This window comes from Pavona decussata, unplaced genomic scaffold (assembly GCF_977016875.1).
Source record: "Pavona decussata unplaced genomic scaffold, jaPavDecu1.1 SCAFFOLD_58, whole genome shotgun sequence".
NCBI classification, from domain to species: Eukaryota; Metazoa; Cnidaria; class Anthozoa; order Scleractinia; family Agariciidae; genus Pavona; species Pavona decussata.
The window spans coordinates 4,300,275-4,324,000 of record NW_028145480.1 but is presented as its reverse complement, the minus strand read 5'-3'; the positions used below and the strand labels follow the sequence as shown (position 1 = coordinate 4,324,000).

The 23,726-nt window shown below is 40.0% G+C and overlaps 2 protein-coding genes across 3 annotated transcripts; one reads left to right on the top strand and one right to left on the bottom strand.

Moving 5' to 3' along the window:
* Positions 1 to 2,002: 2,002 nt before the first annotated feature.
* LOC146479791 (arylsulfatase B-like) lies at positions 2,003 to 19,366 on the top strand. 2 transcript variants are annotated; one of them, XR_014864901.1, is made up of 10 exons: positions 2,003 to 2,170; positions 6,284 to 6,419; positions 7,778 to 7,937; positions 8,681 to 8,793; positions 11,114 to 11,266; positions 12,321 to 12,569; positions 13,161 to 13,305; positions 15,762 to 16,037; positions 17,442 to 17,869; positions 19,266 to 19,366. XR_014864901.1 is itself a non-coding variant. In XM_085110645.1 (9 exons), exons 2-9 carry the CDS (start codon positions 6,297 to 6,299, stop codon positions 17,774 to 17,776), a joined length of 1,554 nt encoding a protein of 517 aa, XP_084966771.1. In that variant the 5' UTR covers positions 2,003 to 2,170; positions 6,284 to 6,296; the 3' UTR covers positions 17,777 to 18,367. The 2 variants fall into 2 exon arrangements, 1 of the variants encoding a protein (XP_084966771.1); XM_085110645.1 differs by lacking the exon at positions 19,266 to 19,366 and having other exon boundaries at positions 17,442 to 18,367.
* Positions 19,367 to 19,791: 425 nt separating this feature from the next.
* On the bottom strand, positions 19,792 to 20,340 carry LOC146479790 (uncharacterized). The gene has a single exon (XM_085110305.1). It carries the CDS (start codon positions 20,338 to 20,340, stop codon positions 19,792 to 19,794), a length of 549 nt encoding a protein of 182 aa, XP_084966431.1.
* Between the last annotated feature and the right edge of the window lie 3,386 nt (positions 20,341 to 23,726).

Genomic DNA, 23,726 nt, shown 5'->3' with positions numbered 1-23,726 from the left:
TTTCTAAATTGATGATTAATTATCTCTGAAAAATGCATGGTTACCCCCAATTTTCTTTTGAGATACCAAAAGCATTTGGTAAGTTCTGCTTTTTCCGTATAGTTTTAAACCGCGCAAAAATATTCCTGTATTAGTAGGCACCACCCACAGGAAACCCGAGTATCTCGCGATGCGCAGAACGTATGCGCAGTAACAATAATAGGCACCGTCCTTAAGGAAAGTGCTGGGCGCCTCCAGATACAAATGTATTTTTGCCCAGTTTATGACCATGCCGGAAAAGTAGGTCATACGCGCGCAAGGGATTTTGAAATCCTGAAAGAAAATTGGGCGATAACGACGTGTTTTTTTGTTTTTTTTGTTTTTGTTTTTGTTTTTGTTTTTTTTTCAGAAATAGTGTAGCAACAATTCTTAAAATTACAAAACCGTGATATATGGATTTTTTTTTCCAAATTGAAACTTAATTGAGAATGATGTATACACAGGCATACTTGGAAAAAAATCCGAGTGCTCCTATCAGGAGTTGAACTAATCTCGTACCCCGATCTCAGTCGTTTTTTTTTCCGAGTATGCCTGTGTCATTTACTGATTAATACATCATTCTCATTTATTTATCAGGCTTAACATATTCCATCACATTATTTCCATAAAACTTAATTGTCTCTGAAAATGCCTGATTACGGCTTAACTTTCTTTGTAGAATGTAATAACACATTCTCAGATCTTCTTTTCCTGCACAATTCCAAACCGTGCAAAAACACCTTTGGATTTTATAAAATAGGCACACCCTGAGATGCGCAGAACGTACACACAGTGGGAAAAGGGGGTACCATCAGTTGAAACCAAATTCCTTGAAAGGGAATCACAATCTATAGTACGTCCTGTCTGATTAGATCATTGGCCTGCGAACGTAGACGTATTTCCCGCTGTCACGGAGAGAAGCGACAGCCGGAAATACGTCTGGCAGGGGTAAATCTGATCTAAGATAAACCAGCGTTTAGGCGAGTGCGACTCTCGTCTAGTTTCCAGCTCTGTAAAGCGTGTAAAAACTGACACTTGCAGACCAACCTCTTCGCCCAATACCCCACTTTTAAACCCGTCGGCAGGCTATCGTATGCCCCCAGGGGGGGTACTCGGGTATATTAGTTACGGGGAGGTGCAAATGAGGCCAAATTTTGAAACCCAAAAAAAGTCCCGTCACGCTAAGGAAAACCCAAAAAAAGTCCAGCAGCCAAAAACGTAACCCAAAAAAAAGTCCAAATTTTTTAAACATCAAAAACAATAAAAGTAAAAATCACCAAGAGAATGCGAGATATTTCATGCATCTGACTTTATTCATTCCTCCTGCATCTGTCATTAAACTTGTTCGTGAAATCGTTTTGCGTAAAATCAAGAATGGTAGGGCACGATTTTCATCAACCCCAAAAGTCCTTGCCAAAATCTTAAGGGCAAAAAAAGTCCACCAGAAAATTTCAAACCAAAAAAAAAAGGCCCAAGCCAAGAATTTCAATTCCAAAAAAGGTCTTCGCACGTCCCCGTCACTAATATACCCGAGTACCCCCCCCCCCCCTTCCCTGGGCGTATGCCGTGCTCCAATAATTTCAAATGTGCTCTCCAGTCTTACAAAGCGGTAGAGAGGAAATCAAAGGGAGGTGATTGAAGAATTTCAGAAGAAACTGAAACAAGCAAGCAAAGAAAAACAAAGTTTATTCTGTTGTTTTGTTTTGATTTACTGCAGTGCGGTATTTTGGAGCGATCAAGCCCGAAAGTTGATCCAGTTTCAGGTTTAATACAAGGTCGGTAGCTCTCTGGCTCTCTGTGCCTGGAAACTTCGTCCGAGCAGAGAGGAGCTTGGCTAGGAACTTTCAATGGAAGATTTCTTCTTCTTTTTTTTTTTTTTTCACATGTAATATCAGTCAGCTAGTTTGTTTTGGTCACGGGAAAATCATGAGATGAGTATCAATAGCTCTTTGTGCCTGGAAACTTCGTCCGAGCAGAGAGGAGCTTGGGTACGAACCTTCAATGGCAGTATGTTTTGCTCACGGGGAAGTCATGAGATCATATTCTTTCTTACCTCTTGGAGGCTGCAAGGATTGTGTGGGATTGTTTCCACTGGAAGTGGCTAAATTGGCCAGTATAAGCTTCGTGAGAGACGTTTGTACGGGTGTGTTAGGTAAGCTGTAGGGAGAACATGTTTACTCGTTTAATGTCGCGTCCAGCGAAAAGCTGGTCAAATCACGCATATTTCCTGCAGGTTCCTGCACATCCTGTACCTTGGGTTAATACTTGAAGCTTTCCTTTTGTCAGACTTTGAACTTATTTTTGATCACAAGTGGGGGAAATGATCCTACTTTGAGTTTGTCGCGCAGATACGATTTGCAGTCGATGAAACTGCGATGTGTAATCACAGGTTACCCAAGTTCTACAAGCGCTTCTGTTGACCTTTAATTGTAATGCTTTCAATTTGAACAAGAAACTGTTTCCAGCCTATACTCGGGCCATATTTGACTGTGTGGTGCATAAATCCTACAATCTTTTAACAGTGATAACCTCCAGCATCGCCAATTCCCCCAAATAGATAGCCTGCGAGCAAGCTCTCTTGGGGGTGGATCCTCTTTCCCCCTCCCGCTCCCCACCCCCAAGAGAGCTTGCTCGCAGGCTACCAAATAGATAGATACAGAGATCTAGTGAGGCAATAAGTAACTGCCAGATAGAATTGCAGTCAGAATGAAATACAGGGGAAAACAACATTTGTCATACAAATGCGTTTTATAATCCCCGGGCTTTAATCCTAACGTTTTCACCTTTCGTTTAGAGACAGAAACCATTTGTACGGTCCTAATATGTATGTGACGTCGGGTCAATGACGGGTCGTAATTTTTGGTATGATCTACACCCGGGGGTTACTCCCTTAATTGTGACCTTAACGGGGACGTGCGGCCCGATAGGGTATGGTTTTCAGGGTGTTTTGTCTTGAACGGGGTATCTATTTCATCACTTTCTGTCTTAAACAGGGTATCCCTACATGACCTAATGGCTTAAACAGATTGTGATTGCGAATGCATTAAACTGTACAGTAAGAAACTAATGTATTCTTATTTCATTCTAGTCTTAAACAGGGTGTGATTTTGGGTTAAATGTCTTAAAAAGGGCCTGAAAATTTTGAATTCTGTCTTAAACGGGATAGGGAAATCGGAGAATTCTGTCTTAAACAGGGTCAGGGTTTGAAAGCCCGGGCCGCACCTCCCTACCCAAGCATCTGTTGAGTACCCCCCCTCCCCGGATCTAGAGTAACGTTACGCATCACGCATACCTTTATATCCTTTTACGTTTTTCAATGTTTCGCTGTTTATATTTTTAAATGAAATTCAGGGGAAAGCATTTTGTTATTCACCTTTCATTTGAAGACAGAAACCGTTTCTACATTGTTTTTATATAGTGAACGCGAGACATCTTTATCTATCTTGGCACGAGGTCATAGACTGATTTAGTTGCCAAATTTTGGGTTAAACAAAACTAACCTTGAGGCACTTAGGTTAGCCTAAAAAACACTCCGGTTAGCCTGAAGAGCACTCCAGTTAGCCTAAATAGCACTTAGGTTACATGTAGCTTAACGGTTAGCAGTTTATGTTGGGGTTGTTCATGCCTCGCATGCCTCGCATGTTTTGTTCATGCCTCGCACGTCTGGCTTGCATATTGTAAACACTCCTCACAGCCCGAAAACAAAGAACGCGACCGCGAATTTTCAAGAATTTGATAACACGGCAGAAAACGTAACTCGTACCAGCCGAGTACAAAAAACGAGACCGAGAACAATAACTCGTCGCCCGAAGTCTTATCTCTCGGCCCATCGCGACCCCAAAAAGAAAAAAGAATTTGTTAATGCTACCGAAACCTTACCTCGGCCCGAGTAATTAGCTTGCGAGCAAGCTCTCCGGGGGGGGGACACCCTCTAACTCCCCTCACGTAAAGAGGGTAAGGAGTAGAAGAGTAAAAACAGTAGAAATTTAAACTCCATGGAATTGCCTTGAATCGATTCAAAAAGGACACACAGGTTTTTTGCAGACTTTCATCCAGTAGTACCAACACCCACTCCACCCAACACCCTCTAACTCCTCTCACGTAAAGAGGGTAAAGAGTAGAAGAGTAAAAACAGTAGAAATTTAAACTCCATGGAATCGCCTTGAATCGACTCAAAAAGGACACGACACAATTAAAAAATTATAGCCACACAAAGAAGTTATTATTATTATTATTATTATTATTATTATTATTAAAAAATCATTCGTTATTTTGCTTTCAAATAGGAAACATTTTTCTCCCATGAAAAACCTTATAATTTCGCTATTATGCAACAGACTTGTATCGTGATGCTCAAGTTATCGTACTTGAATGTAGCGTTACAAATGTAGAGCTTGGTCTACCTGTGGTATAATGCAGAGTACTGTCGTTATCACCTTGGATCTGTAGCCAAAATGGCTGGGGATACGTGAGGGGAGTTAGAGGGTGTTGGGTGGAGTGGGTGTTGGTACTACTGGATGAAAGTCTGCGAAAAACCTGTGAATTAACCACAGGCAGTCCAAGCTCATGGCACAACATGAAATTGGGTAACCTTTGAACTAACATGAAAAAAAGTGTGAAATATAAATTTTCACATTTTTTTAATAGGGATTTTTCATGTCGCATGTTTTGCACAGCTCAATGATTTCGAGTGCAATTTGGAAGAAATGTTTTCAAAGGCTATCACAAAATTGCAAGAGTGCAGCAAGTTCAATTCTTGGTTTTCACATGACGTCACCAAATTCTAGAATTCAAAACCGGGAGGCCTAGAAAATTTTTATCTTCATTCAAGGAAAGATAACCTAAAAATATGTTGTTTCCGATTTCTTAATAACTCAATATTGTACTTCCTATTGAAAATAGAACAGTTGCAATTTCTGAGTTTTCATCATGCGTGACATCAGGAGGATGGTTGGACAGAGCTGTTCCTCCATATCTTAAAAAATGACTCTTTGGGTGATTTTCAGCATGCTGAATTGAGGAGAAATATTCATCTAAACATTTGAAAATTCACAAAGGGAAACAAATCTCTTTTCTGGCAAAAGTGAACTCCAGATGGTTTTTCCTATTTCCGGCTGCCATGTTGGTGCCCTGATTGAGGGACAGCAACATCATGGTGTCTCCATACTAACCTCTATAAATTTGTGTGGAACATTAATTTGTCAAATAACTCGAGTACAAAATACTGCACAGACCTGACACTTGGACAGATTCCTTATTTATTTATCATCTATAACATGTCAATTTTTTCACTTCTTTCATGGATCAAAGGTTTCAGTTTTTTTTTTCAATGGCGTAAACAGTGAACAGTGAGTGAAAACCGGTAATTTACAAAGTGCAAGTCTTTGAAAAATTTACTAGGGATCATTTATTCCAATAATTGCACTCAAGATTATGTGATTACATTTCTAATAATATGCATGCATACAAAAATTTAATAAATTTTCAAAGTTTTGCACTCAATTTCAGTTAAATTTCCGCAGTGCTGCACTGTTTGGGATTTAATATAATAATTTTATTGACATGCTCTCTTTCAGCAGTTAGAATGCAAACAGTTTTGCATGTACATTATTAACAGGATTTTTGCAGGTTATCATCCAACAGTGTGTGTGGCATTTCTGAATTAAACTCCATGTAATGCTCAATCCTCTACAAGTGTACTGTAGATCCTTGGGTTATTTTTAAAACCCATTTTGGCATTTTAAAGACAATTCAGGCTACAGGTGAAGTAATTCTGTTGTGAAAATTTTACTGATATCTCGCCAAAATCTCAGCGAGATCTCAGCACTGATCTCTATATAGAAGTTCTTGGCCTCCCCATCAAATGAAATCCAGAGGTGTCATTTTAATTAATGAATGGTAACCCCAAACAATTATTGCAGTTGAAAACCCTTGAAAGAATTGTGGATGATCTTTACAGTTGTAGGTTCATTTTGCTCACTGTGAAGCTCCGTTGCAACATGTGGTTGATCCCCATCCCCTTCATTGTCCCTTTCCTCTTAGACCAAAGTGTCTCTCTTCATGCAGTCCATATCTCACATTCTAGGCTCAATTTTCACTACCTCACTAACTTGGCTCCAGTTTTCCTCTCCAAGAAGAGACAGCTGGACATGCAGGGTTATTAGTGCCGGCTCATTTCCCAAACAGCGGCTGATAATCAAGCTTACTGATATTCTCTATAATCCTTCTTAATTAAACATAACATGGCATTTGTTTTACTTAACAGCCAACAGCCACTCATGATGCAGTTATTTACTGCACTACATCTTGCTACCTTCATTTCTGCTCTGCATCTGTCGTGGCCATATTCCACCGAGCAAAGCTCCAAGCCTCACATTATATTCATTGTTGCAGATGATTTGGTAGGTTTTACTTGATAAGAGTGGTTTTCAATAATTATCGAGCGTTAAAAGTAGTATAATTGCATTTGCTTTTGTCTGCTCTGTGATTGGTTGGCAAATTAATTAGTGTGCACAATTCTCTCAGCCAACACGAAGCCAAACCAAAAGCAATAGATCAACTTGGCCACATGCAGGCATTCCCACTCCTGTACATTGTATATGCTGGTTACATATATTTGCTTTAAAATCTGATTGGTTCATTGTACTGTTTGCATAAGTTGTGATTGGCCAGAGTACAATTGCTTTAAACTGCTCTAATCTATTAATTTTGAATTAAAATTAATAGATTAGAGCAGTTTTCAATTGAGTGTCAGGGCTAATATAGACTATTAAATATCAATCATTTTTCCAGCCTGTAAAGACCTGCCTGCCAATGGCAAATCACGATAAACACCTAGTATGTAAAAAGCTATTAATTTTGAAAATATAAATCTGATCAATGTCAAAAGTTCTTGGCCCCTTCCTTGCAGCCTGTTAGCTCTGTGCAGTTCAAACCACCATTGTTCTGCAGCTAAGCTGGAAGTCCAACCCTGTACAATACAGTACTTTAATATCTAGACGCACTAACTACAATTCCATCACCTCCAGCAATAACAAAAAAGTAAATGTAATTGAAAAGAATTTAAGGACAGTGCCTACTTTTGTTACTGCACATACGTTCTGCGCATCTCAAGATACTTGAGTTTCCAATCTGTGGTGCGTACTAATGCAGGGATATTTTTGCACGGTTTTAAACTATGCAGAGAAAGCAGAACTTAGCAAGTGCTCTTGGTATCCAAAAAGAAAATTTGAGGTAACCGTGCATTTTTCAGAGATAAAAAAGCTTCAATTTTGAACAAAACGCCATACAGTTCTTGGTGTTTTTCTGTTTTTTAGAATAGTTGTTGCTTAATTATCTCCAAAAAAATGCATGGTTACCCCAAATTTCGTTTTGGATTTCAATAGTCCTTGCTAAGATCTGCTTTCCCTGCATAGTCATAAACCAAACAAAAATACTTCTTTATTAGTAGGCACCATCCTTAACAGAAAAAAAAGGGGGGCAGACAGTTAGGCCAGGAGGAAGTCGAAATGGGTAAGTTTACAAGAATTTGGAACAAGAGTTCTTGTAAACTAGTCCTTCTGACCCAACTGTCTGCCCCTGGGTCTCCGAGGATGCTCAATCTCCACATAGTTTAAGTGTGGTATTCATGCAACACAACTGTTTCGAGCATCGATTTCCTCTCAGTGTCAGTGTGGTTGAGAACTGACGTTTATTGAATTAAAGGGAAAAGAATGAAATTAGAATCAACTTATTTATATGAAAATAATTTTTTTTGCAGGGATGGGATGATGTAAGTTTTCACGGGTCCAATCAGATTCCCACACCCAACATTGACAAACTAGCAAATGATGGCATCATCCTCAACAATTACTATGTATCACCCATCTGTACACCTACTCGGAGTGCAATAATGACTGGTCGTCACCCGATACATACAGGTCAGAACTGGTTTTGTTCTAGATAAGGGTGTGGTCTCATCCCAGTGATGGTAATGCTTAATTTGTACCTTTAATTTATTGTAGCCTGTTCCAGGTGTGAGATAGTGGGAATACTGTGATGCAAGCCAATAATAAACTGAAGGGGAGAAGGGTTTAACTTGTTTGTTTGTGTGTTTGTTTGTTTGTTAAAGTGGTAGTTGGTTGATTTGGTTGGTTTGGTTTGTTTGTCCTTTGGTTGGTTGGTTGGTCGTTTGGTTGGTTGGTTGGTTTGGTTGGTTGTTTGCTTGGTTGGTTGGTTGGTTGGTCGTTTGGTTTGGTTGGTCGGTCGTTTGGTTTGTTGGTTGGTCGGTCGTTTGGTTGGTTGGTTGGTTTGGTTGGTTGGTGGTTTGGTTGGATTGGTTGGTTGGTCGTTTGGTTGGTTGGTTGATTTGTTTGGTTGGTTGGTTGGTTGGTTTGGTTGGTCGGTCGTTTGGTTGGTTGTTTGGTTGCTTGGTTGGTTGGTCGTTTGGTTTGGTTGGTTGGTTGGTTGGTTGGTTTGTTTGGTTGTTTGGTTGGTTGGTTTTTTTGTACTTGTTTTATGCTGGAGGTTTTACTATTTTTAAACAAAGTTATCGTTCATTTTATCCTTCTCCCAACTCTCCTCATGTTTAGAATGTAACCCTATAGAAGCACCCAAAATTCTTGTATTATAGTAAAATTTTATGGCCGCTGTGCTATAATAAGTTGCTACCCATTTCTGACAGGTATGCAGAATGGTGTCATCCTGGCGGCACAGCCATATGGCCTGGGGTTAAATGAGACCCTCATGCCACAATACTTAAAGGAGCTTGGATATGCAACTCATGGAGTTGGCAAGGTTTGCAGCTATGACAACTTCATTTATATTTTAGCGCTATTTAACAAATCGGCGGCAGTTTTCTATGGTCTACACTCTTATAGACCATAAAATGTTAAAAACTCAAAGTGAAATCACGAACCTGCAGCTTGTGGTTTCACTTGAGTGAGATAAGTGGTTTATTAGTTCTTAAAGTTGCCGGTGGAATGAACCGTTCCATTTGATTTACAACGGAACAACGACTTCTTTTTTAGGCCAATTTTCCAAAGAGTTCGAGAATTGTACTGTTCCATTTGGCAGAAAATTCTCACCGGTTTTTCAACACAAATAGAAAGCGCTCCTAATGTTTTAGAGTCATCTATACACTTGGTTCAGCCGTTTGCGTGTGATTTAAACTAGACACGCTTCTAATTATAGGTCTCACCCTTGCAGAACTAATACATGTATATTATGGACGGTGCCTACTATTGTTACTGCGCATATGTTCTGCGCATCTCGAGATACTCGAGTTTCCTATGGGTGGTGCCTGCTAATACAGGGATATTTTTGCGTGGTTTAAAACTATACAGAAAAACAGAACGTAGCTTGTGCTCTTGGTATCCCAAAAAAATTGGGGATAACCATGCATTTTTCAGAGATAATTAAGCTTCAATTTAGAAAAAAATCCCATACATGGCTTATATTTTGGCACTTTTTAGAAATATTGTTGCTTAATTATCTCTGAAAAATGCGTGGTTACCCCCAATTTTCTTTATGGATTCCAATAGGCCTTGCTAAGATTTGCTTTTCTTGCATAGTCATAAACCTCACAAATATTTAACAATTATTCCATGAGCGCGCGTTGGATATGAGATGGTAAATAGCCAACGAGGCGCGAAGCGCCGAGTTGGCTATGACTAATCTCATATCCAACAAGCGCGAATGGAATAATTGTTTTATTAAATTCTCCGCGTTTAAACATTGCTGTTGAAGTTTATTGAATTTTTATATTTTAAGAAAAAATTTCTTTCAAATTTAAACGACCGGATGTTGAGGCAACCTCCGACCAAAGCGCGCGAAACCTGATGATCACATGACACGCGCAGCGCTTTGCAAACGAAGTTGAATGAAAAAGCGAAGAAAATCGGACACAGTCGGACATCTAAAATTCAAGAAACGTTTTATAAATGTACGAATTATAACCTTTCTGAGACTAGCATTCAAGTGCTTTTGAAGTTCCAGCTCATCGAGAAGCCTAATAGTTGTGCACATTTGAGCAAATGTTCTGCTGTGTGGTGCCGAGCGAAGGAAGAGATCAGGGCAAGGACGGCTTTTTTCATGCTGAACTGAATTCCTCACGGACGATTTAAAACTCTTCAGGCAAGTCCAAGTGTACGAGGTACAACCTCACTGAGACAAGCATTCAGTGCAAGTTTTTAAACTTCAAGCTTATCTGAGAAGCGTAAGAGCTGTGCACATTAGTGCAAATGTTTTACTGAGTGGTGCCGAGCGACGGAAACGAACATTATGGCCGCCGCTCGTACGGATTTCATAGATGAACCATCTGAAGTCCTCGTAAATTCGTAAAAACATAAAGGCAGGCATAAAGCTCTTCCTGAGAAATTTCTTCGATTGGCTTTAACCTCTTACCGCCAGGATTTGCAAGCCATCCTGGAATTTTTTAAGGTAACCGGTTGTTATTGTTGTTGTTATGTGATCTAAAAGATCGTAAAATCTTGCAATTTTGAAGATTTTAAAGGAAACTTCAGAGATACGTACCATTAAATAGTGTCATACCGAACTTTGTGGCTTTTATTGTTGTTATATTGAGATGGCATTATTTGGTATTTCTTTCTTTTCCTTTTTTTTTTCTACATTTTTCCGAAGAAACTTTTGCTTCTCGCCGAAACAAAAATTTAGCTTAGCGGCACCTGGGGCTTTCGTTTTCCATATAAGGTCAAACTACAGTATATGAGCTGATAACCGAGATTTAGTGAACCAATCAGAACGCTAGAAATGCAATATCCGAGGCTGAGAATTTAATAAACTTCTTTATTATTAGGCACCGTCCTTAAAACAGTTTACAATTTTCCACCAGGGTTCAAGACCTGGAGTTCCCTACCTTATGACCTCATTGATCAATTCGCCTTATATACTACTTTCAACCGTCCCTCAAACAATACTGCACGTTTAGTTCTGTTCAACGAGCGATAATGTCGTCCGCTATATCCATGCTTCAACTCTGACACGTAGATCCATTAACCTTTTTTCCTCTAAATGTTAGCACCAGTTCTCAAATTTAAGATAAATCACAAACGGCCGCCCTTAATTAACTATAGTTCCGTGGTTTGTGTTGTTTTAGTGGCATCTCGGTTTCTTCAAGTATGCGTACACCCCTACCAAGCGTGGGTTTGACTCGTTCTTTGGTTATTGGACTGGCAAGGAAGACTACTGGGACCATTCGGCTGCTGCTCCTGGACAGGGCTGGGGGCTGGACTTACATAATAATACTCAGGTTACTCATTAAATCTTTATTATTCAAGTTCAAGTTTCAAGTTTCTTTATTTACAAATATTAATTAAACACAAAGAACAGGCATTAGGAAGAAAGGAATGTGGAGGTGTGAAAACGAAAACCCATGGGGTTAAAAAATGTTTGTTTACACACCCGATCTCCTACTTAACAAAAGGGTATCTATATCTAAATTAATCTTAGTTAGCGAGCATACATGGAAATAAGCAAGCATAGGTAAGTAAAATAAACGAATAAGTCATGAAAAAGAACAAGAAAAACTAAATAAATAAATAAATAAAATAAATAACTATGCAGGAAGTCAAAAAAAAAACTCTCAGGCTTCGGATGATAGCAGGTATTCTTTTAAATCTTTTCTTAAGCTTTGAAGAGATGCTGCATTCTTGATGTTTAGAGGTATGTTGTTCAAACATGCGTGTGCCTCTACAACCGACAAATAAATTGAATTACTTGATAACGATTTAATGTTATATACATTATATGACAATACTACATATGTTTAGAAGATCTTAAATTGTATCTTCCTGTTTCCACTCTTGGGAGAATGTACATGAACGTGCCCTCGCTCTCAGATAATTTGCACACTTTGTGATTCATGTATTAAGGAATCGCATGTCATATGCCACAGGCAGATATGTACTCTATGAAACCACACTTTTATGAACTCCAAAGCAAGTAGACAAAATATAGAGTGGACGTTTTGGCCGAGCATTTTAAAATTCTTAAAATCTTGGCCAACATCAGACTTGAAGTTCTAAAAAAAAACGTTCTTAAAAAAGAAAGAAGGCGTATGAACCATAACCAGCTAGGTGTGCAAAGCCGTGTTTACAATGAATTCACTTGCACAGAGATTGAGTGGAAGGTTACGTTGTAATGCACTCAACCAAATAGTTAAAGTATTATTTTAGTCCACTCAGATTGTAATGTTGATAATCATGTGGTGATTGCAACAAAAATAGAAAAGCCACACAAAGTTCATTCGTAAATTGGTAAGGTAAACGTTGTTTGAACGCCCAAATGTTTGCTATATTTTGCAGAATGACTTCACTAAGTGGGGTAGGTATAGCACGGATCTCTTCACCGACTTGGCTGTGGATATCATCCAATCACATGAGTCCTCCAAGCCGCTGTATCTGTACTTACCTCATCAGGCTGTACACAGTGCGAATAGAATCCAGCCTCTGCAAGCTCCGGGAGATTTAATAAAGAAGTTTAAAAACATCGAGGACGAACGTAGAAGGATCTATGCTGCCATGGTTACGGCGTTGGATAACTCTGTGGGAAAGGTAAAGTGACGTGCATTCGATGTTTTCGTCGGCAGTATTTGAATCCTGCATTATCAGTCAAGCTTGTCAAAAGAAACTTACGATACATTGAAAGGGGCTGTTCCATTTCAATCGTAAAAATGGCAAACGTGAGGCAAAAATATCGAAAATTGAAGAGGAAAAATACCCAATCTCAAAAGGTGGTCGTGAGGCTTTGTTCAAGTCAATCGAACCTCTGTACAAGTTAAGCATGCACGTAAATACTCTGTCATTCGATAAAAGGCGGTTTTCAGCCATTCAGCCATCCATTCATCCATCCTTCCGCCCATCCATCCGTCCGTCTGTCCGTCCATCCATCCATCCATCCATCCTTCTATCCATCCTTCCACCCATCTATCCATCCTTCTGTCCAGATGGCATCCATCCTCCTTTCATCCAGTCAGCCATCCACCATTTCATCCAGCCATATACCCCCAACCTCCTATGCGTCCGTCCGCCAGTCAGTCCTTCCGCCAGTCCGTCCGTCAGTCGGTCAGTCAGACAGTCAGTCAGTCAGTCAGTCAGTCAGTCAGTCAGTCATACATTTCCTTTTTTGTCTTTCATTTCTACTAGGTCAAAGATGCTTTGGTAGCTAAAGGCATGTATGACAATTCTGTGATTGTCTTCACGACGGATAATGGTGGCCCTGCAGCAGGTTTTGATTTGAACATGGCTTCGAACTATCCTCTGCGTGGTGTCAAGGCTACTTTGTGGGAAGGTAATGACGTTTCTATAATCAAAGTTCAGACTTCGCGTGTTACTTGCGAGGAATATAAATCAAGCCGCGGAAATCTGTAAAAAAATGTAGTAAATAGGCCGAACAACCACACAAAACGACAAGTTACATACTTGAAGGACAAGTATCAAGGGGATTTCATTTGGTGTCGTTTCAAAGATTCAAAGATAAACTTTAACAAAGCGTTCCATTTTTGTTATATTACCGTTTCAGTTTTCCGAAACTGTCTCTGAGTGTCTCTGATCATAGGTAGACTGAGTTGGAATGGATTGCAACTTGAAAACAGTTAGGCTAACCTTTTTCAAGTTCTTGCATTTTCGTTTCCAAAATGCGCTAGAACAGATCGTGAGTTGCTCCTTCCAAAAATTCCGTTGGTGTATCTCTCGGTGTTCTACAATTCTTTTGATGATGATGATGATGATGATGATGATGATGATGATGATGATGATGAACTTTACTTAATTAAACACGGTATCAAATCATTAACAATGCTTTTCAATTAAGCCTTGTCTTTACCTAAATTAATTGCATCACTAAAACATTCTACCTAAATTTATTTCTTACAAAATTACGCCAAAACTACAAAACCACATGTATTTTACAATTCATTATCATCAAATGCGATAGAAATTAAACATGTGTTTTATAAGAGCTAAGAGTGGGCTGTCTCTTAGCGTTCAAATGCTAGCTCAGTGTACCAGAGGACAGAACCGTTATATTGAAAACTACGTTTGCCTGCCTCAGTATTAAACTAGGAACGAAGAGATTGTATTTCGTTTTTCTTAGATTCTTAGACTTTGCCCCATCCGTGCCAGACCAAAATTTCACCCGTACTCGGACCATGTCGAGAGGTAGTCCGAGCACGGATAAAATTGGTACGCGATCCTGAAAATCTAGCCCAGCTCGGATAGAGTGTGCAGTGTAAACGATTAGCCGTGCAGAACTAACTTTCTCTGATGAGCGTTCGTGCCTTTGGTCAACACCAATTTGGGAGAGCATGTGCAAATCGGCCCGCGATTCACTCACAATGGCGCATAGAGGGAAGACGCTGCAAAAGTCGCCAAGAAAATCTCGCGGGATAGCATGGAAGGAAAAAGATGTTAAGGAATTTGTCATACCACTCTTTTTGTGTGAACGCTGTCTCCACTATCTCAAACCACTGACCACTTCGTGTCAGTGTCCAACACCGTCGCTCAACAGAAGTACAAGCGAGAAATGATGCAATAAATAACAACCTGTACCTCCGCCTTTTTCTATTCTTCTGTAGAGCGGACGAGAGAAAGGTCGATTTCCGAATTTCCTGCTAGAACACACGCGGTCTTCTTTAGAGAAGAAATTCTAAGAATTTCTTCGTCCGCCATGTTTTTACAGAGGAAGCAGCATGCGCACTAGGCAAGAATCCAGTACGCTGGCCGAGATGTTGAGCCTTTTACCCATACCAAATCATAATTTCACATCGTTTGGCACGGTAGAAAAAAGGATGTGTAAATGAGTAATCAGTACTATTTTTTTGGTACTCGTACCACTTTCATCCGAGCCTTGCATAAAATGTTCTGCCGTGTAAATGGGGCTTAAGTGAGGGTATTTTTCCACCATGTTCACTTAAGGACGGTGCCTACTAATACCGAAGTATTTTTGTGCGGTTTATGACTATGCGGGAAAAGCAGATCTTAGCAAGGGCTATTGGAATTCAAAAATAAAATTGGGGGTAACCATGAATTTTTCAGAGATAACTAAGCAATAATATCTCTAAAAAGCGCCAAAATATAAAGCAATGTATGGGATTTTTTCCTTAACTGAAGCTTAATTATCTCTGAAAAATGCATGGTTACCCCCAATTTTCTTTTGAGATACCAAAAGCATTTGCCAAGTTTTGCTTTCTCCGTATAGTTTTAAACTGCGCAAAAATATTCCTGTATTAGTAGGTACCACCCATAGGAAACCCGAGTATCTCGAGATGCGCAGAACGTATGCGCAGTAACAATAGTAGGCACCGTCCTTAAAAGGTCAAAACGCCCGTGACACTTCCCTCTTAACTGTGAGAAGTTTTCCGGCACCATCTTAGTTGGGGAACAAACGGGTCTAAGATATACAGTTTAATGTATGGGATTTTGTCCGACTTTGAGTCTTTGTAAGTCCATTGTTGGCTTTTGACAGCGAATATGTGTTTTGAAAGGATATAACCAAGGTTTCTTTGAAGAATTAATGTTTTACGTTTCTGTGTCAGGGTCTCTGGCCCCTTTCATGGGGTGTTGCAAGGCCTTTGACTGACTGTTTGCGTATTGATTATTGTATAGAACCCCCATGTGCCCTATTAAATATAATGTCTATATGTGTTTTGAAAAATAAAAGTTTGTACTTTTATTTACATTTATATAAGCCCATGGTTTGTAAGGGCGATCTCAAAGTACTTCATACAGATATGTTTAATTTAACAGGCGGTGTACGTGGCGCGGCATTCGTTCACAGTCCCCTTTTGGCGTCCAAAGGCCGAGTAAGCATGGACCTGATGCACGTGACCGACTGGCTCCCTACGTTGTACGAGGTAGCGGGCGGGGATTCGAGCAAGCTGCATAATTTGGATGGTTACAACATGTGGGACACTCTCTCCAAAGGAAAGGATTCACCCCGACTGGAATTACTGCACAATATTCATACCAATGGAGGGGCGGCTGCTATGCGGTATGGTCAGTGGAAAATCGTTGTAAATGCAGGTAAGTGCGACAAATGTGTGATACTGGCAGAGTTAATGAGGTGAAGTGGTATCACATGCAGTAGCTCGGGGGCAACAATCGAGAACAATTAATAATATACTTCAACGGTCGTTCCGTGTTTTCCAAGATCGTTTTTGTGTTTTTAAATGGCGATGCCTGTCAGAAATGCACCTAACCCTGATTTTTGGGTACTTCATATAAAACAGACCTTTTTGTCGTTTTCATGGGACTTCATGTTTGACAGAATTATGTGTGTTTTAGTGAGAATTAAGGTTAGGGGACACCTTGTGATGTCTATCATACAGTTCATGAATCACATTAGCATGCATTTCTGGACATACTGCTTGTATTTCCAGAAACAGTTTAATCTGTTGGGATTCGTTGGCTGAATTTTTTAGTCGCAGAAACTTTCTGGGAAACATATACTTATTTACCGCATTTACGAGCTGCTGTCGGCTTTCCGGAAATCCTAGCTGCCCTCATTTTGTTCTATTAACCACATTTTTCCTCCCCTTGAAAAAGGAGTGATTAATTTTCCCATGTTACTAAAGACTTGGGTGACGAAACAACAAAGAAAACCCGAGATTTTCTTCATATCTGACTCCGAATTTCTGAGATGATTTAGGCCTTCTGGGCAGCTATTCGCCTAAATGAACTTTAGGTTGCCTCTCAGTAGCTTGTTGTTAATCGATCTTGGTGATGCTTTCAAGTTGCCAGTTTAGACGATTTGTAAAATTGCCTTCTTGATAGTTCGTGTGTTGCGTTTGGTTAAAATTTAATACCTGCGAAGTCAAAATCACCAAACTGACCTTTTAGGCGAAGAAATGAAAACAAAAATGACGAATGAACATACAAGATATTTTTATACAATTGAATAAACGTTTTGTTAAATGAATGATTTTTTTTTCGCATAATTTGATTGTCCGCTACGAAAAGGATTCCCCCTACCGTAAGCGTTCGTCGCCACCCTTAAAGTACCAGTCTCCTGGGGTGCATTCTTTTGGGGTTATTCTAGCTATTCTTATTCTGGTTTAGGAACAACAGAGTACACGGAATTTCAATTTCGAAAAGAACGCTCCTAAAACCTCGAAACGGAATATCCATGGCGGAGGTGACCTGAGAACTACTATGTTTGCGCGCGCGAGCGGCCGCGTAGGATTTCCCGCCAAAAATTTTCCAAAAGAATGCGTATTCTGTCTATTCCGAGTAAACCGTATTCCTTCCATTCTGTTCATTCTGCTATCGGGAGCAGAATGTACAGAATGATATTCCGTTCATTCTGAAAACGGAATAGCTCCCAAAAGAACAAAATACCGTCTATTCCACCTATTCAGGAATAGTCCCAAAAGATCGTGCGCTTGGTTTCATGTACTTGCACTCAAAACAGATGTTTCTCTTTTCTAGGGAAAGGGTGGAATGGCTGGTACCCACCGCCAGGATACGAACAATCAAACGTTTTCAACCGAACGCTAAAAAATGCCGTTGTCACATGTGGCAAGCCCCCCAGTGATCCCCCAGAATGCACCTCGTCTGCCGGACCTTGCTTGTTTGATATTGAAAACGATCCCTGCGAATACGTGAACCTGGCAAGCCAGCATAAGGACATTGTACAACAACTGCTAGACAAGCTGGAAGGGTATAGAAAGTCAAGTGTTCCTCCGAGAAACATGCCCAAAGATCCCAAGGCTGATCCAAAATATCACGGCGGAGCCTGGATAGCTTGGGACGATCTCCCATAACTCTGGGCCATATTAGAGAATAATTACCGTAAATGCTCAAATTAGCACTCCCTTCAAATAAGCGCCCCCCTTGAGGCTAAAAATATTAAATGTGTGCCCCCCCCCCCACCACCCCTCCCCAAGGGGAAAAAACAAAGAATATACGGTATGCAGTACATGCATCTTTAATGAATAAACCAAACAGTACAAATCTTAGACCATTAAAGTATTTTTAATGGTTTTCTTCTCATTTCTTCGAGAGAAATAACCATGTGTGTGCATAGGCCCTTCACTTTAATAAGTGATTTGTGTTTCTCCTTACAGAATCGTTTCAATTTTCTTACTATTTGTTACAGTTCGTGTTTACTTGAAATAGAGACAATATTAGTCTGAGGCCGAAATTTTAAAAACGAAATAAGCGCCCCCCTCCCGACCCAGAAAATTAAATAAGCGCCCCGGGCGCTAATTCGAGCATTTACGGTAACCGTGTAAATGGATTCTAACTTTGATCGTACCAATCAAATGAAAGCTAGTAATCAGTACCTTACTTTAATGTTCTTTGTGATAGATTTTCAAACTTTTGATCAACAAAATACTATGCATCCAAAACTATTTCAAGTTCCTTTTCGTGGTGGTGTTGGGCTTTGTCTCCGGAAAACGATTTTGAACAAATTGTTTTCACCAATTGGCGGGATGTTTTGTCTTGCATTGCAATTTTGAAGTTTAAGATTCAGTTACAAACATACCACAGGCAGTGTCTCGATAAGTGGTCGGATTTAAACGGGAAAAACTTCATCTCAAGAGGTCCTAAATGAATAATTGGAACAACAAATTTCTTTGTGCAGAAAAAAAGGTCTACCTACAAAAATGACCTTGGCTTTCTGAGAATAGGTGATTGAATCTCATTAATTCAATCCCGTCTGAATGGCGTGCCCTTGCTAACGCTTCCAGTAAGGTATCATTGCCTGATTTCATACCGTGGGGGTCTGGGTACGAGTCTGTGTATTATGGGTTATGGGACTCAACACCCACATAGCCGGAAAGAGCACACCGCACTTTACAACATTTCCAAGTTTGGTGTTAATCAAGCTAATATTAGGCGAGATACAGCCATTCAAAAACTTAAAAATTTACTAAGAAATGTATGGAACGCCGGACACACGTCAGACACAGACTCGTACCCAGACCCCCACGGTATGAAATCAGGCAATTGTGCTCCCATTCCGAGCATTCCGACAATCTTTACGGACAGCGGCAATTTAACTCCAATTTCTGATGTCTCGTCGAAGCTGATTGATCGAATGGTCTTAGAGAAAAAAACAGATCTCGGCCACCGTTGAACAGAAGTTAAAAGATAAGTATTCAGATACAATTGTTTATTGGGAAAAGGTTTATTACTTGGCCTTGAACACTACATTAGAATTTCAATATAGAATACATTGTATTGTTTTACAACAATGAAAAGCGGCTCCGCCTAACTGACTGTCCATGTTTTACTTTTTGCCAAGAGGGCATAAAATCCATTAAGCATTGACTTTTCCCGTGCAAAGTATCGTCTGAATTTTAGGAAAAACGTCACGTCGTGAATTTTGTTTTTCCTTGTTTTCTTTTGTTTTTTGTTTTTGTTTTTTTGTTTTTTTAGCTTTATGTGCAAGTGTTACGCATTTTTTTCCTTCCTGTAATGTAAAAATTGTGTTCTTGATTGGTATTTCATAATCAATAAAACTTTAATATATATAAAAAAAGGAATTATATTGCAAGATGTGGCCTTGGAAGTGGGGGGAGGGGAGGATTTAACGGGAATCGTTAGCAGCAGGGCCGAAAGCCATCGAAAAAAAATCTTGTCTTGCAATCCAATGAAAATTTATTTGAAAATTGTGTGCTGTGATACATGTAAACTTGTTGAAAAGATTTCACGGATTGTCTAGTAAATTATTATAAATGTTTAAACACTGAAAGAATATAGGTCAGTGCAAACCGGTCCAGAGAAATCAGTATCAATAAGACGAACCGCTTCAGTTTCTGCGTCGTGCAGCTCACCCCAGTATAATTCTGGCAGAATACATTTTGTCGTAAAATGGCTGGCTTTCTTCGATGGCTTTCATGATTTCAGCGGGATAGGTCACATCTGCTTTGCCAAATGAATCCGCAGTTGTACTTGACGTGATGAAGCCGTTGCTGTTAATGGCGCGTTTACACCAGGCATGGATCCAGTGTGAATTCTCCCAGGCCTGAGCAACTTCACCGGCCTTCCAAGAGGTCATGTGATCTTCGAATGTGATTCCTACCCCATCACAATATGCCTTCATGATCTGCTTTGGTGACTCAAGCAAATCGTCCGCGTCGATGACAACGGGTGTGGGGTCAAGTTTCTGTTTGACAAGCTCGTAGATTTGGTGCAGCTGCCTGAATCCAACCTCGACTGGGTCGAAGTAGGTCCAGCCGCAGGCTCCGATTTCTCGGTTTTGACTCGCTCGATACTGTGAGGTGACTACTTTCCTTGGGTCTCGTATAAGGAATGAATGTTTTGCAGTACTAAACAGTTCCTCTATCATGTCAAATCTTCCTTCGAAGTAGTAAGCCATTTCTTTGACGAAAAGCACCTCGATAAGGCTCTCGCCTGTGATCTCTGGATTTAACACCTTTCTGGATGTTTCTTCGTAGGTTTTGTTCGGGTTGATTTCTTGCGATTCGTAACGGCGAAACTCCTAAGTTATTCTCAAACCAATTTCATACTCTGCGCGTACTGGCAATTACAATTTCTAACATGCCCGAGCAAAACTCGATGTTATAAACAACAGCACAAAGATTGGCCCGGATCAGGAGTTATCTCTTACTAAATCCTGAGTAATATGGATGTTCAACCGGTTCCGATATTACAAGGGTGCTGGCCATGGGTAACGTATCGATAGTCTCGTCTCGTCTCGCCCTTTTGGTGCCCTGGCACATGACCCTGGAACAGGCACCTAATCGATAGCTCTAAGTAGCGTTAGGCCTCGGCCCACGCTAATTAGCATCGGAAGAAATATCTAATATTAAGGTAGTTGTATATCTAGTCAAATCACGCCACACTGAATAAAAATGTCCTATTAGTCTTGCCGTTACTGTCGTGCCTGTAAAATCTCAACGAAATAAGTCCACTTAGATTATTCGTTATTTCGCTCATAAAATGTTGAAGAGTGAAGGAAAGACTTCGAAAGGTGAAGCAAATTAAGGCGCAAAGTATAGTGTTTTTAAACATGTCCACACTGGACGTTAATTGACATGCCTGCCCTCGAGCGGAATGAGTTTAAATGATATTATAGCCCTTATTCCTAAATGGCTACCATTTTAACATTTACCTTGAACCAGGCAAGAAGGGCCAATTTTATACCTGCAAACTTTGTATGAGTCAAATGCGTGAGATTTTCATTTCGGTCATGACCGGGATTTCCGAAAACGTCAAAGCCAATTCCGAAGATTTCTGACTATTTCCGAAGGCTTCCGAACGTTGCCGAAAATGTCCGAAGATGTTTCGACGACCTTTGAACACTTCCGATAATAATAATAGTAATAATAATAATAATAATAATAATAATAATAATAATAATAATAATAATAATAATACAGTCGAACCTCCAGTAAGCGACCACCCATAATGTCAAGGATATGTGGTCGCTTACGGGAGGTGGTAGCTTACCAGAGGTCATGCAGACCGCAAGGGGTCTAAATTTCGGGTAATTTATATCTGGTAATTGCGGAAACCAAACCCTTTTGCCAGTTCTTATCGAAACCCATGGTTATAACTTTTCTTAGCTACAAGTATATTAAGACTGGTCCAAAATTATTCTAGGCAAAACATCTTAGGATCTATGGTGGTTGTTGTTTGTGTCTCACAATTACCGATTAAGACAATTCTTGTGAAAGAAACTTGGACTCTTTTATTACTCCAGGTGGCGCTGTCTAAATTTTTTCAGAGAACGGAACATAAGCAAAAACTTAACAACTCTTTTACAAAACCTGTGATGTACGTGGTTACAAGCATTAAAACACCTGTAGGTTGCAAAACAATTCCATACTTGTGTGGCAGTTGCGTTGCGTTTTTTGACGAACAAGAACAGTAGTCCTAAATACTGTATCTGTATGTGTATTTTATGCTAATGCTAAGCTATTTCGGAAGACACTTCCAGTAGCTCCGACTGTGAGATTTACGGCGTCCGTTCCATTGATGTGGCCAACATGTTTCAGCGACACACTTTTCAATTTCCGCCCGTGAGATATTCAGCAGATTGTATGTCAAGTGGTCGCCTACTGGAGGTTAAGAACAATTGAATTTTTTTAAAAATCATCTCTAAAAGTGGTCGCTTACGAGAGGTGGTCGCTTACGAGAGGTTCCATCTATAGTGATTTGGCTCGAAAACTTTTGGTATTTTGGAAAAGTGGTCGCTAATGAGAGGTGGTCGCTTACGAGAGGTGGTCGCAAAGGGAGGTTCGACTGTAATAACAATAATCATAATAATGATTTAAATTTGTGTCCTCGGACTATTTGTGACATGTTTCTGACAAACAGCCACACTTACAACTCACGGCAGAAAGATTTTCATCAACCTAGTTTTAACATAGTTACGTACGGAAAACGCTCAATTCGATACCTAGGTCCAAGACTCTGAAGCAAGATACCAAACAAAGAGAGATCGGCTCCCACTCTTCAGCAGTTTAAGACCCGGCCGCGTTCTTGATTTAAGTAACATCTTAGATGGATGTAGTAGCTGCTACCTTTGCAACTCGTAATTACGGTTTTAATCACAAGATTTTAGAATTTTAAATTATGTTAAATACAATTTGATATACTTAAAAGGAATTATATTGTAAGACGTAGGGGAGGGGGGGGGGGGGGGGGGGTAGGAAATAACGTGAATCGTTAGCAGCCGGGCGGAAAGCCACCGAAAAGAACTCGTAAAATCTGGTCACGCAATCCATTGAAACTATATTTGAAACAAAGTTGTGTGGTGTGATGCATGTAAACTTGTTCAAAATCACGGATTGTCAAGTAAATTATTATAAATGTTTAAACTTTGAAAAGTAAACCGGTCATGAAAGAATATAGGTCAGTGCAAACCGGACTAGAGAAATCAGTATCAATAAAACGAACCGCTTCAGTTTCTGTGTCGCCGTGCAGCTCACCCCAGTATAATTCTGGCAGAATACATTTTGTCGTAAAATGGCTGGCTTTCTTCGATGGCTTTCATGACGTCAGCGGGATAGGTCACATCTGCTTTGCCAAATGAATCCGCAGTTGTACTTGACGTGATGAAGCCATCGCTGTTAATGGCGCGTTTACACCAGGCATGGATCCAGTGTGAATTCTCCCAGGCCTTAGCAACTTCACCGGCCTTCCAAAAGGTCATGTGATCTTCGAATGTGATTCTTACCCCATCACAATATGCCTTCATGATCGGATGTGTCGAAAACGAAGACCCAAAAACGAAAAACGAAGACCGAAACCCTGTGGTCTATTACGCTGGAAAACGAAGACCCACTTGTCTAAAACAAGATTCGATCAGTGTACCTTTACGGCCAGATAGAATTTCGTAGCTAGCTTTTGGCATTTAGGTTTTCGCTTTCAACCTTTCAAGTTTTGGCATTTAGCTTGCGGCATTTCGGATTTAGCTTTCGCCGGCAATTACTCCTTTCGGTATTTTGGATTTAGATCTCGGCATTTCGGATTTAGGTTTCAACATTTGGCTTCCGGCTTTCAGGTTTTCAGATTTCAGCATTTAACTTTTGGCCGTTAGCATTTAGATTTCAGCATTTCGGATTTAGATTTCGGCTTTCAGTGCGGATGGGCTATATTGATGTAATCCATTGGTCACTCTGTAGCATCAAGGTCATGGCTTTGACCGCTCTCAGCTTTTCAACGTTTATTAGGTTTTCATTACAAGTTTCACGACCATTCAATGTTTGAAGTATACTGAGTCAGCTGAAATAGGAA